Genomic DNA, 14,057 nt, shown 5'->3' on the forward strand with positions numbered 1-14,057 from the left:
TGGGGCCATAACCCCCATCTCCAAAGCCATCCAAGGGCCATAACGATGTGCTTGGAAGGTGGGCAGGGGGTGCCCCACAGCTGCCCCCTCTGCCAGACCCATCCTGGAGCTCCCACACTCCATCCCACGGCACCAGCTCAGGCTTGGGACACCACACACTTCTCACCCCAAACCCAGAGCATCCTCGGTTCCCAGACCTCAGGGAAGGGGAAAGCACATGTGTGGGCCATGCAGGTATTATTTGCCCCCCAAGAAACCCACAGGCACCAAGACCCCGGAAAGCGAAGGCTCTGGGCTGGCCCACGCCTGCCCCATGGTCCCTCAGGAGCAGCTTGGCGTGGAGCAGCAGGCAGGGAGGGCTCCACACAGGATGGGAAATGTCACTGCAAAGATAGATGGTATCTGTATTTTTGTACAGCATGAGGAATGGTTTACTGCAGCCCCAGTGCCCAGAATGAAAACATTTCTGCCAGCAGCCCTTGCAGCTGCACACTGAAGCAAAGCCAACGCCAGGGTCCTGTGCCTGGCTCAGGCCTCCCACAGACCAGCACCAGCCTTTGCTTTCCCTGCCCCAGAGCAGCCTGTGGTTTCCTATTTATCTACCCTTTTCCCTCCTTCTCTCTCTTTCTGTCTCCATCCCTTTCAAAGAAAAAAAGGAGCACTGGGTCTTTTTATTGAAGATAATTTTTAAACAAACAAAACATTCTCTCCACTTTTTTGTTTCCTTCCTTCTTAGTGGCACAACCGTGTAGAAATTCACATCAGTAAATTTAAGTTTGTTTGCCAAGCTGGAAATACAGTTGAAGAAAAATGTATTTTTGAGAGAGACCAGAGATAGATTGTTTGTTCAGGAATGTCAGTATTGTTGTTGGTTTGCTGTTGTCACGTTTTCAGCACCGAGTGCCAAGTGTGCCCCACTACAGCCCCGCAGCATCCCCACGCTGCCTTGGGGAGGTTCTAGTTGTGGGTGCTTGGTTTGTTCTGTGAGTAAAGGAAATACCACATTCTCCAAGTGTGGCCCCAGCTCAAGGTTTGGAGGTCGAGCATCCCTGAAGCCATTCAGGAGCATGGCAGGGGCTGAGAGCCTCCCTGCATGCCATGGAGGTCTCCACCCAGGGAAGACTGCTGCTGCCAGTTGATCTTGTCTCTTGCTCCCACTCTTGGCCATTTAAACACCTTTTAAGTTAATCTTAAATTCCAAGACACTTCTTCATCCAGTGGCTTTCCCCTCCCTGGCTCTCCTTGGTGTTATCCCAGAAAGTCGCCCTAGGACACGGTACCTTTCCCTCTGTTTGAGGGGCTCCTTCTGCTTGGCCCTCTCCGCCCCCAGTTCAGGATTGTCAGCAAACTGTACCCAAGCCCCACTCCCCTCCTTACAGTAACGCAAGGAAGGCAACAGCAACTGGCAGTGAGCTGGCTCCTGTTCACAGCACACGAGCCAGCTTTGATTTCAGATCCTGAAGCTTTTTTTAAAGCATTACTGCGAGGACACTCTTCCCTCCCAAGCCTGGCTCGGATAAGCCCATTCGCTGCAGGACTCGTGAGGCTTAAATGAGTTGTCAGCATCTTTGAATATTTTCCTTCTTGGGAGTCCTGGCTGCACCCCACAAAGTGAAAGCCCTGAGCGAAGGATCCTATTGGGATCCCTGCCTCCAGAGAAGCACAGCCCTCAAAGGGGCTGCGAGCACGTTTTCCACTGCTTTCATGTGGCTGCTTACTCCTCTCTAAGCATCTCCAAGGTCTCTGTTGAATGTCTGCTGTCTGGCATGCTGAAAAACCAGTGGAAATACTTGTTTTTCACTCTGAAACAGGGGAGCGATGTCATTAAGAGATGTGACTGCAAATGCTCCGGCACTGCTTGTCAGCACAAGAGCTGCGGAGCAGGGCTGCTCCAGAGCAGCCTCAAACTCAGAGGCCTTAGTGCGCCCCCCCCAAAATGCTGCCTCACCCATTAAAGGCTAAAGATAAGAAGGATTTCAAGTCTCAAGCTGAAAGCTGTTGTGAGGACAGACAACCCACCCAGCCACCCCAGGACTTGGCCCAGTGTTTGAGTTCATGAGTTGATTACAAACAAGGCTCCATGCACTCAGGGTGTACCTACAAGCAGCTTCTCACTTTCTGGTGGTCCAGGCACTGCTCAGTCCTCATCACCTGGACACTGCCCGTCTTGTCAAGCTCCCATGCAGTTCCACACCACAGAAGTGCTGCACACACACGCAGTTCCAATAAAAGTCAGAAACTGACAAAAATGTTTAATATTAGTTTTAAAGAAAAAGTGACCATACTCGCTTGGATGAGAAAATAACGACTGAGTGTGTTTAGTGAGCTCTCCTGCCAACCTGTCAGCCCACAGCTGTGGCTCTCCACGGAGGCCCAAGCGCAGAGGCAGGCCTCTCCGCCGCGCGTGACAATGCAAACTCACTTGGGACACAAGACACAATTGCCGTGGGAGCTGGCGTATGGAGGTTGCGCTCTGATCTGCGTTTGGCTGCCGCTCTCGGGCCATGGCACATATCAGCAGAACTGCAAGAGAAGGGAGTTTAAACCCCGATTAGAAAAAAAACCTCACGGCCAAGGGAGGGAGTTGAGGGACATGCGAGTGCTACCTAGAAGAAAATAAGGATCCAGGTGATGGTCTTGCTTCTGCAGCTGGCAAGGGCTCCGGGATTCTGCAGAGGCAGGGCCCAGCCCCTGGAGCAGGGGCTCAACAGAGCTCCCGTTTGAATCTCTCAGCATTTTGGTACTTGGCAGCGGTGCCATTTCTGCTCACCACTGACCAGGAGATTTCTGCTCGCCCCCAAGCTCTGTGCACAGTGCAGAAGGGCACTTTTAAAATCCTGAATGTCATCACCACCATCTCTCAGGGGGCAGAGGGAGCACGAAAAGCACTGTGAAGCTGGTTGTGGCAGAAGAGGGGAGGTGAGGAGGGTGGCAGGGAAGGTGTGACTCAACCCCAACTGGTCTGCAGAGATGGGATGAACCCAAGAGCTCTCGCCTCTGCGCAGGGAGGAAAGATCACTTGCTAGAACCAGTCAGCATTTAGCAAGCACCTTCGAGGGCAGCAGCAAAGCACCTGCAGCATCGTGGGTGCAGCTCCCTAACACCCCTCAGTGCCAGTAATATCCTTGGTGCGCTACCTTCCAGCGATTCCCACACTCGTTGCACACGACGAAGGTGGTCATGGGCTCATCAGAGCTGCGGGTCTGCACCTGGGGGAGGACAAGAGGGAAATGAGAGCTGAGCATCACACGTCGCCTCATGGAGGGGGTCACAGGGAGCTCCCTGTCCTTCCAGCCACCAGGGATTCATGGTGGGGCCACATGTCAGAAATCAGGAAGACAGAGAGGCTTGGAAGGGCAGAAGGAGCTTCCTGTGAAGTGAGGCTGGTCACTGTTTTACACACAGATACACACCTCCACACACATCTCGTGACCCCTCTCTAGCCTGACACTACCAAGAGTGACGTATTTTGGGGCAGCAGATTTCCCTCCTCACCCCTTCTCATTCCTTGTGGGTTGCTCTGGAGGCGGATGAACCCACAGCCGGTCCCTCCCCATACTGATCCCCAGGAAGGGATGCAGACAGCAGTGAGATGACAAAACCCTCAGCCCATCAAGCACGGGCTCCACAGCGGCACATAAAAAAGCACTCAAGCTATTCTCTTTTACAGACTAGCCCTACGTCCCAGCCTCATAGGAACATGCTCTGGGTTTCCAGGTTCTGCACATTTCCAGTCTGCTTTGTATTTAAGCCATTAAAGAACTCTGATATTTAACCCATATGTGACTGCTGCCGCTGAGTGGCTCTTGCCAGAAACACAGACTTTGCTGAAAAATCAATTTTCATGGCATTTGAATACCACAAGGCAGATCTACACTGAAAATAACTGGCACTCCCTGTGCAAGTCAGACAGCAGAACTATGTTGAGGGGTAATTATGGTGATCTACATGTGTAATTACCCAATATGCAAGAGTCACAGTATTTGCCTGATGCAAATCAAGCATGTTTTGCAAGCATGCTGGATAGCTAAATTCTGTAATTTTCAGCTGATGTTACTACCTGGCTTCGAATGCTTTCAGAAATGCCAATTCTTCTACTTGGCACTTACAACATCTCAGTCACTAAATAGGAATTTCACTGGAAAACTAACAAAAATACAGGAAATCTTCTGATTTTTCTATTTAGAAGACACACTGTTGTCACCTGCCCTGATCCCAGGCAGACTCCAGTCTGCTACAGGTTGAGACAGAGCCCCCTGTGCTTCTGAGGAGAATGAGACAGTACAGGCAGTTCTTCCAGTTGGTTTACTGGGACGCCTTGCAGAGCCAGGCTGCGGGATGCAAGGCTTCTGCTGAGCCAAAGGAAAATCCCTGGTCAGCCGCCTGGCTCTCATCTGCATTTGCACGTCACATCCAAGCAGACGAAAGAGTCTCACTTGGCGCTTGCACACGCATTTGTGTGCACCCATTCGGCAGCAAGCGCATGGTTGCTGGTGCATTTTTGGGTATCTGAACATTCTAAAACACTGACTCACAGCTAAGGCACATTTATCTCCAGATGCCTGGTGCAGACATGGGAACTAAAAAGCAGTGGTAATGTACAAGGCTTCCAGCAGCTGTCCATTGAGAAGGAAAAGCCCCTCTGCCTGCTCACAGCACTGCTTCGGTTACTCCTTAGGTTTCACCTGTTTCATGTTTGGTTTTAAGTAAGTTGGGATTTGTCCAGCCACAGCTTATCTACATTCTTAATTTGCACTTTTAATATCATCAACGTGTCCGCCACAGTTTCTACAGTCTCTCCTCTACACTACCCACTCCTTTCTTGTCTGAATCTCCACACTCCTAGCACCTGCTTTCAATGTGCAGCTCTCCCAGGCTGCACAGCAAACAGCACTGCTGTACTTTTGAAAGCCTCACTGGTGCTGCACAACCCCTGCTCCTGTACAAATGAGCCCAAAATAAGTTACACAAACTCCAAGGATCATGTCCTGGGCAGAGGCCAACAGTGTGGAGGCCGCAGTAGGAGGAGACTTACCTGGGTGTAGGTGCAGTTCTTCTTCTTGCATTTCCCACAGGTGAAGAGGTCGGTCTGCGTCCCTCCTGTCTTGGCCATCTGATGCTCCCGGATTGCTTCTTTCGTCATGGCTTTCCTGATCTCTTTCAGCTCGTTACTGGCCATTTCCTTTCAAAAAAAGCAATACGATCACATCAGTCCAGTTTTACCTCCACAGCCATTACAGTAGGAGTCATCAACTGAACAGGCTGGCCTAAAAGATGGGTATGAAGACAAAACCCCTTCCATTCCTGGTTTCTGGTTCATACCTCGGCCCCCGTGTTGATCTGAAGTCACAACAGACTACACTCCACTTTGCAAACCCCACTGCTAGCTCGCTCCCCACACACTCTGGCAGCGGCAGCTGAGAAATTTGCAACCCTGGCAGCAGACCAGGCCCTCACTTCGAGCTAAACCACACGACACGTCCCCTGTAAGAAACAAACCCTGCTCCTCAGGCTTCCTCACCTCCGAGGTCATCACCGCGATCTGCTCAGGGGTTATCACCCCACACAGCACGTTCTTTTTCAGCTCAGGATTTTTGGAGTCCTTCAGATTTGAGATGCGGCTCCTCACTCGATTTTTGTACTTCATGTCGGTGTTCTTGACATCTTGGTATATGCGTACATGGCAGTCAAGGAGTTTGCAACCAACCCAGAGACCTCCAGGCACTTTCTACACCACTAGTGAGTAACAGGGAGTGCTACTCACTGCCAGGACACAGCTGAGGATGGTGAGACCCAGCAGCAGTGTCTGCTCTGGGATGTTAATCCTGCATTTGAGAGCAGGTTTATACAATCCCAGAGCTCAGGAGCTTTTGGTTTGGACTTTTCCACTGTGCAAATAATCTTTCTTTTCAGTTATGCTGAGGTTCTTCAACCTGCTCTTTCTCTCAGCAAAGTAGCCACAAAACCCTCCAGTATGAGAGTCCAGATGCACGTCCTATCCCACAGACCCCAAACCAATGGAACTCCTGGCTTATCTCAAATGGACCTGCACCTTGATCCTCATTGCTCCATCCTCCCCATTGCTTTTGTCTGTATCAGCACACTCTCCTCAACAAGGAGACACGGGGAAGTTTACAGTCTATTATCATGAAAATAGGAAGGAAACACCAGTGTCCATCACACCAGCAAGGGGTCTGCCCTGAGCTCCCAGCACCACACTGGTAGTTCATTAGCGACCCAGGACTCAGCCAAGCAGAGCTGGAACCAGACAGAGCCCTGACAAGCAGAGTTGCACCAGAACATTTATGCAAAGAAAGACTGTCATGTTTTAACTCTGAGCATATTAATTTCACGGCCTGGAGGCATGCAGGCCCTTGAGGAAGCTCCATACACTAAGGATATATTCTTCAATCTGGGCTGCTATGTGCTCACAGTCAGCGCCAATGGCAATATAGTCATCTGTAAGACAAGAGAAACATGAGGTCAGTGATTTCCCCAGGCTCAGTATTTCTGATATACAAATCTAGATAATATCCTATTTTGATTTACATGCTCCTTCCATCAAATGGCACCTTGGCCTTTGCTTTAGCTACCCTCCAACCCTTTGGAAAAGGGCGGTGATGAAAACAGATCAATCCAGCCAGTCTATGCCCTCTGCCACTCTAGGAGATGGACTGCACTAGACAAAACTAACATGAACCTGGCCCCCAAAACATACCATTTTCTAATATGTACTTAGTATAGTTGAAATCAAATATATATAGGCAGGAATTGAGTCTCACCAGGTATTGGTGTCAATGAGAAGTCACTCTACTCAGACCAATAACCTGGCAGGGCCTAAAAGCAGGCAGCAGCAGAGTCAAGCCTTCATTTCTCTTCTCAGCTCAGGACTCTTTTACATGCTTCTTTTTGCCAATTAAAAAGCATCATATAGAATGCAATAACTGCTGTGCGTTAGGACACCGGGTATGGTGACCAATGCCATAAAACAGGGAACAGGGATGAGCCTAGTGTAAGACTCAAGGAGACTATTTCCCAGACTTCATATGGAAATGGTTTTTCTAAAAGTCATACAAAGTATTTAATGATATATAATATTTAATGTTATAATATAATTTATTTTAATATAAACACATATAAACACAAACAGGAAGGCTAGAAATAAAGACTTTGTGAACTTCACCATCTGCTGTCTATGTTCCTTGGCTCCAAATCAGTAAAACTCTGCAGTGCTTAGACCCCAATTTTCCAAAGGGATCTGCAATTTGGACACAAGCATGTGTCCAGCTTGAGGTGTTCAAAATCTGACTTTCAGAGATGCTGAGCACCTGCAGTTGCCTCTCATTTTAGACGGCACAGCCTGAGTGCAAATGAGACCTATTCCACCCCAGATCCACAGAGGACCACGGTATTTAAAGGGCTCCAGTCTGCACGGGCAGGACAGCCTGAGAGCAGATGGTGACTGGCATAAACACCTTTACCTACAAATTCCACATACTGAGCTACAGCTTCATTTTGTGCCCCAAGGGTAAGCAGAGATGACAGCTTTGCTTTACAGCGATCAGACAAGACTGTGACCTAGAAAGGGAAACAAATACCTGCACACCTGAAGGTGAAACTTCTGGCCAGACCACTCCAGGCTGTAGAGCAGAAGACCTCACCTTAACCCCATGTTCTTAACAGCCATCACCTGACACATTGCTGTGCCTCTGGCTCAGACCAGGTCAACGTGCAAGTGTCTAAAAGTGCTGCAATGTCAGCCAGTTTGTCAAAGGAGTGACCAGTGCTAGATCAAGCAGATGGCAATAATCCTCTGACAAGTCTGGTCCAGAACAGCATATCTGAGAGGAGCTGGCACTGACCTATATGCAGAGGTCTCTGTCAGAATGCACCAGGAGCTGTGAATTATTTTAGGCAATGCAGGGTTTCCCCAGCACTTACCATCAGCCTGTAGAGCTGTCGTCAGCATTTCTCTGCATTTGTTGCGGACGGCATCGCAAGTGACAGGTGCTGGAGGGAAGGTGGTGATTTTGGGGGTGGTCGGAGTCTTCGGAGGCTCCTGCCTTTTGTTGGAGCTAAAAGAGAAACTTCACCTGTTAGAATGTCTCAGTTCAGGTCACTGAGAGCAGAGAAGGGATCAGCAAGGATGTGGTCAAGCATCCTGTTAATCATAATACAACAGCAGTCAGAGGAAAACAGTACAAAGACACATGCCCCAAATCAGCACACAGCGCAATACAGCAACCAACCCCATCAACCTGGACTCTGCTGGCTGTAAACAGAGGGTTTAGTCTTGAAATCCATGAAGCAAGCGTGCCAATCAACTTCTGTTATTGAACACAACTGCTGCATCACTGGGCATCAAGTGAAAATATTACGAAGCAGTGACTCAAACCCACTCAGGACTTTCTGAGACCATCAGCACTCTCTTGGTCTGGTAGCGAAGCACACGAATGCACAGTACTTTATTCCTGTTACTTCACAGAACACTGAGCCCATAACTGCTCTCAGCAGAAAGGGAGCAGAAGGCACCACTAAGGTTCATCTCAGCTGGTTCCTCACCTTGCATCCTTTACTGCCAAGGTGTCAGCAGCAGGAAAGAGAAGAGTTGGACAAAAAAGCGCTCTAGCTCTCTGAAACCATCAAGAAGTGCAGGACGCTGCCTTCTGGGGCAGAAACCAGAGAAGCCTACACTAGGCTCAGTCAGAGAATCAGAGAAGCTCCCTCCAGAAGAAGGAGCTGCCATGCTAAAGAAAAGAAGGAAAATGGCTCCTTCAGCTCCGATATTAAAAAAGCCAACCAAACAAAAAACCCAAAACAACAAGGCATAACACATCAGAGGGTCTTCCTTTTCCCTGTAACCTGGACAAGGCTCTGATTACTCATCTCTCAGAAGAGCACCCCTACACAACCACACATGGCTTGCACAGGTGCCAGGCTGGCACAGGACTAAGACGTACTGCTTCACTCACAAAAATAACTTCATTTCCACCTGCAAGCCATCGTGGGCACAGGCAAGGGAATGCAAACACCTGCCTGCTGTGGCCACCACAGTCAGGTCATCTGCCAGGGGAGCCAGCAGAATCAGAGGAGTAACTCCACCGAGCAGTTCATCTGTGCGTACACCCACACTGTTGAGACATTTTGCCCATAAAGCTTAACATCTGCACACAGAGTTAGTTAGCCCTGCAAATACTGCTGGTAAATGGTTTGGCCTATGATGATTCCCAGATGATTTTATCGAGCTTTCCCCCTCCCTGCTTAAAGCTAAGCAGCAGAACAGCAGGTTTTATTTCAGCAGACTGCTCTGACTTTGGGGTTTGGGCCATAAAATGCACTGCAGTTATGGCCAATGTCTGGTAACATTAATGCAGTAAGAGACAAAGAGAAACCCTGATATTTCACCCACGCCATAGTGGCAACATCTCCTTGAAGATCCAAGTGCCTTGACAAGTGCTGCTAAGTCGGGTCACTACTGCCAGTTCTTTGCCATCCAAAATAAACCTGTTATGAACAGGCAATTCCACTACGCTGTCCTGGATGGGATTAGTCAGCCCGCAGAAAAACAGTGCTAAGCTGGGAACCTTCCGGATCTACTGCCGTAGAAATGGAGCCAGAAAACTTCAGGGACTTATCCTGGGAGACCCTGCTGCTGCTGCTGCTCAGTTCAAATCCAGTCTGGCTCTGCAGTGCCTCAAAGCCTGTAGATCATCATTAGGGCTACTGGATTTCTGCAGTTCAAGACCTCGCCAGGCCCTTTTAAGAAGCACCTTCAGCAAATTGTTCAGCTCAAGCCATAGCAGAAGATTAATTTCTTGCTCAGATAAAATAGATGCACTCTACAAGGGAGATTTTGCAAACAAGTGACACTAAGGTCTCGCAGAGCAAAACACTGCGTGTGAACTCTTAACACTCACCTTCACCACATTCAATACTTAAAGTCAGGTCTGTAAACTCATATTTGTGCAGGTAATACTTGATTTTCAGGATGGTTCTATCTGCAAATACTATTGACTTAAATAATTAGATGTTTATTCCCTGGAGGTAGGAAAAAAAAAGCTAGACAAGATGCATGGTTATTCCACTTCTGTTAGCTGATGAGTAAAGACATACTCACCTACATACACATCCATGTCACACGTGCCCTGTGATGACAACTCATCACTCACAAATCAGACAAAACACACTCCTCAGCCGTTCCAAAGACTGTACAGAAAGTTATTTATTAAGCTTCAGAAGTTAGTTTATAATTAGAATAGTTGGGAAATAGACCTCAAACACACCTAGAAGACTTATTTCAGGAAATCCTTGCGGTTCACACTGTTCCTGTTAAACAGGAGAAAGAGCTTGTAAATCTATCCAGGCACAAAAGTTTATGCATAAAAAAAGGTTGTGCTGGAACAAAACGGTGGCAAAGCAAGAGCCAGGAACTGCGAGCAGAACTCAAGGCTGCACTGGAAGAAAATTGCATGGAAAAGCTGAATTCAGGCCACAGAATCTCCTAAAAGAGACAAGTTTAGAGAATCCTGGAAAAGAAAAAGCTCCCGCTGCCAGAGACAGACAAACATTAGACATAGCCCATTAAAGTGTACTACACTAATGGTCTAAAGTACTACACCACACAGAATATGCTTTGGATTACAGTAATGCAGCGTATAAACTTCACAGGTGCCAGCTCCACACTGGCTGGCTCAGAGCCTTCAGGTCTTGCAGTGCAAGCTCCCTAGTCACCACACAGGGATTTCTACATCTGTGCTCCAGAAAGCAAGATAAGTTTCAGGCCAAGAGCTATTCAAGTGTTTCTCCCTGACAGAAGAGGAAGGCCTAGCCAAAATCTATCAGACAAAGTGGCTGAAATAACTGCATACAAGCTGATTTATTTCGTGTCTTGATAGCAACCTCATCTGAACCATCTAACATACACTGAGCAACGAGTCAGACTCCCTCCATCACAGCCTGTGCTTCAAAAAACAAAGACTCTTTGCTGCTATTTTTTTTTCCAAGGCAGATTAGCAGTTTATTTTGCAGCACTGGAGAATAAGCATTCCTATGTCTGTAAAGAGAGCCTGGCTCAACAGACTGACACCAGGAGCTATCCACATCTGCTCGTTTATGCTACGTTAATCCATTTGCTTCTGTTTATCCTGCGCAACCAAGGAGATGCTTTGCCATTCAGAAGATGGAAGGTGAATACACACAGAAAGCGGCAAGGGAAAAAATCCTGCAGTAGCCATCCTCAAGGCACAGGAGAGGGTTAGCAGCACAAGCCAGAAAGCCTCACTCCACACACCATAACTGTCAGACAAAGCAAGGAGACAGCAGGGCTTTGCCTCACTGCCTACATCCAGGATCCTATTCCACGTGAAATTAGTACAAGCCTCAGCCTTCAATCCAGATGTCCTAGTAGGCCTAGCACACGTTGTTCATGAAGTGTCTACTGCCACTGTGCCCTGAGAATGTCTCTCACTTCCTTCCCTCCAGGCTCTGCATTCCTCAGGGTTAATTTTCCAAAGGTTAAATCAGAAGCTTCCCTTTTTAATTTGAAATGCAATCTTACTTCCTGGCTTGAGCAGCACCAGCCAAGTCAGTAGTACCTGCTTTCTCCTTTCCCCATCAGGAACAGCCAACAAATACTTCCACGCAGGTTTCTGCCCTTACCCTGCAGGGAAATCTGCCTCCCTTTACCAGTAAGGGCACGCACAAAGCCACAGATCCCTCCTGTGTCCACACCTTGGGGAAGGCAGTACCAGTCTGCACTTTAGAGTATAAGGATCGTGAAGAGAAGGTGTTTGCATCACAAGGCTGGTGATGACTGCTCAGACCGACTCTCTCAGCTTACAAAGCAACCCCTTCTCTACTATCACCAACTGCTCCTTGTCCTCCAACCCTCATCTCTCAACCAGATAAAACAGACTCCATCTTACTGCTTCTACCCCCAAAACTGCTGTCACGCACCAGGCTGCCCCACATGCCTCAGACACAGACCTAGACAGCCCAGCTCTCATGTTGCACTACATCACTACTTTCATTGCAATCCTTTTTCACATTTTGTGCAGGTGAGATAACCAAAGACACAGATCACTTGAAGTGACATAGCTCAGCATCAGTAGCTTTCCTCATCAGCAGCTCTGTGTAGAACTTCAAAGGCTCACACCAAAGCATCAAGCCTTGAGAGATCTAAGCATAAAAGGAAAAGCAAAGGGTAGAATGACAAAAAGAAGTGACTAGAGACAGGCTGCAAACCAGCAGGACTAGAGCCTTAATATTCTTAATCTTCTGGCAAACTTGGGAAATTGGCTAAATCACGTGAGGTTCAAAGCTAAGAAGCACACACGCTCCTGGGAACCGAGGCTGAGAAGCCTCTTGCCTCTGAAACAAAGCTTTAAATTGCATTTTCCCCCTCCTCTTTCATCACCCCTCAACAGCTTGCAGTGGAATCAACATCCAAGGTATGGCAAGGAGCAAGCACGCAGCAGACCTGCCAGATAGGTGGACATCAGCCAAGAGTGAAAAGAGGACTTCTGCTGGTGTTTGTCAAGGACAAAGAAATGGGAGTTTTACTGTAGCGATGTATTAATCAATCCCATCCATCTCTTGAGACTGCAAAGGCCAAAGATAAACTTCATTCTAAGGAGTTCAAAGTTAGAATTAAGCAAAAACTATACAAAAATGCAACACAAAAAAGATCAGAGGAATGTTTTATTAACAGAAAAATCAACAGATAACCAAGAGTAGAAAAACATGAAATAAGATGTAAATAACATTTTAAAAAACCTCACTAAAGCCACTGCATTTTGTAGACGTTCGTTTCTGTGTTACAGTTCATTAAAACCACCACACAGATCATCTCTGCAGAAGTCTAGACTCCTGGTGTTTCTGACCAGGAATCTGACTACATAGAATTTGACACTTAAAAATAAGAATTAACATCAGGTGCTGTAAGAAAATTCAAATTCTGTAATAGTACTGTCTTCAGGTAAAGGGAAGCATTACCTTTGGTCTCTCGAGTTACCAGTCTCCTTCGAGGAAGATGTTGGCAAGGACAGACTTTTCTTTTTCTCCTCACTTTTTTCCTCAGAAGCATCTATATTGGAAAGAAGAGAAAGGGATGCTAAGGGGTTCAGAAATGGTCTCTATGCATACATACCCCTGCACAGACTAATCCATGACCTAAGGCTAGTTATTATTCTCCAAAAAGAATCAGGAGAAAGGATGCCTTTATGGCCTTCCAGCAGACCTTTTATCTGCCTCTAAGTAGAAACTAATTGAAACAAAAGCTTTCCTCACCAAACTAAAGAGCAATCACCTTCCCTGCCTAGGAAATAAGCTTCCTCACAAGACCTGCCTCATCACAAAAGTTTCTTTCAGAGACACCCTGGCTGCTGATTACACATTAGATCAAGTTCTCTAAAGCACCACTAAAAGCAGCATTTCCAGCCAACACCACCTGAAGGGCCAGTATGGGCTGGTACTTCTGGGAATACTGCTCCTAGAGTTTCCCGAGTGCTGGGGAAAGCCAACAGCACAGCCCTGGAGAGGGCTTTCATTACACTGCAGAACAAGTCTGACCCTCAGCCTAGCCAATACACATCAACCCTAATGTGGAAGTGAGAGTCCCAGCCAGGACAGGAAAAGAGAGCTCCTAATACTCATTTAGTCTGTCAAGAAACAGGGAGGCCTGGGGGGCAGACTACAGTCAGCTGCACATTTCACTACACCTCAAACATCACGTCACTCTTGACCTTTCTTCATACAGCTGTCCAAAAGATGTGTTTAAAAAACAAGGAGTGGTTGAATTTCACATTGGGGTTCTTTGGCACTAGCACAGAGTGGAAGACACACAGTCTTGCTAGCAGGACGTAGGCAGAGCTGCCCTTCCAACCTCAGCGCTGCAGATGCCTCCTTCTTTTATCACAAAGGTAACCACTAAAACCATATTTGTAACCCCTCCATCTGTAATTTTGACATTAGTCTGTGCTATATCAGCATTACATTTTCTCAGAGAGAATTACAAGCTTCTGCTTATCAGCGCCCATCACCACAAAAGCCTCCTCAGC

At 47.6% G+C, this 14,057-nt stretch overlaps 1 protein-coding gene across 3 annotated transcripts in view; it reads right to left on the reverse strand.

Moving 5' to 3' along the window:
• Positions 1-2,224: 2,224 nt before the first annotated feature.
• TCEA2 (transcription elongation factor A (SII), 2) overlaps positions 2,225-14,057 on the reverse strand; it is a 14,482-nt gene continuing 2,649 nt past the window's right edge. For 2 of the 3 annotated variants that reach the window (XM_010187077.1, XM_010187079.1), the window contains 7 exons: positions 12,994-13,084; positions 7,942-8,075; positions 6,403-6,459; positions 5,522-5,676; positions 5,036-5,182; positions 3,138-3,209; positions 2,225-2,523 (listed from right to left, as the gene is read on the reverse strand). In XM_010187077.1, the coding sequence (XP_010185379.1) occupies positions 2,515-2,523; positions 3,138-3,209; positions 5,036-5,182; positions 5,522-5,676; positions 6,403-6,459; positions 7,942-8,075; positions 12,994-13,084 (665 nt within the window). In that variant the 3' untranslated portion in view covers positions 2,225-2,514. Of the gene's footprint in view, positions 2,524-3,137; positions 3,210-5,035; positions 5,183-5,521; positions 5,677-6,402; positions 6,460-7,941; positions 8,076-8,399; positions 8,410-12,993; positions 13,085-14,057 lie in introns of all 3 variants that reach the window. The other variant, XM_010187080.1, reaches the window with a different exon arrangement.

The sequence above is a fragment of the Mesitornis unicolor genome, unplaced genomic scaffold (genome assembly GCF_000695765.1).
Source record: "Mesitornis unicolor isolate BGI_N332 unplaced genomic scaffold, ASM69576v1 scaffold39896, whole genome shotgun sequence".
Taxonomy (NCBI): domain Eukaryota; kingdom Metazoa; phylum Chordata; class Aves; order Mesitornithiformes; family Mesitornithidae; genus Mesitornis; species Mesitornis unicolor.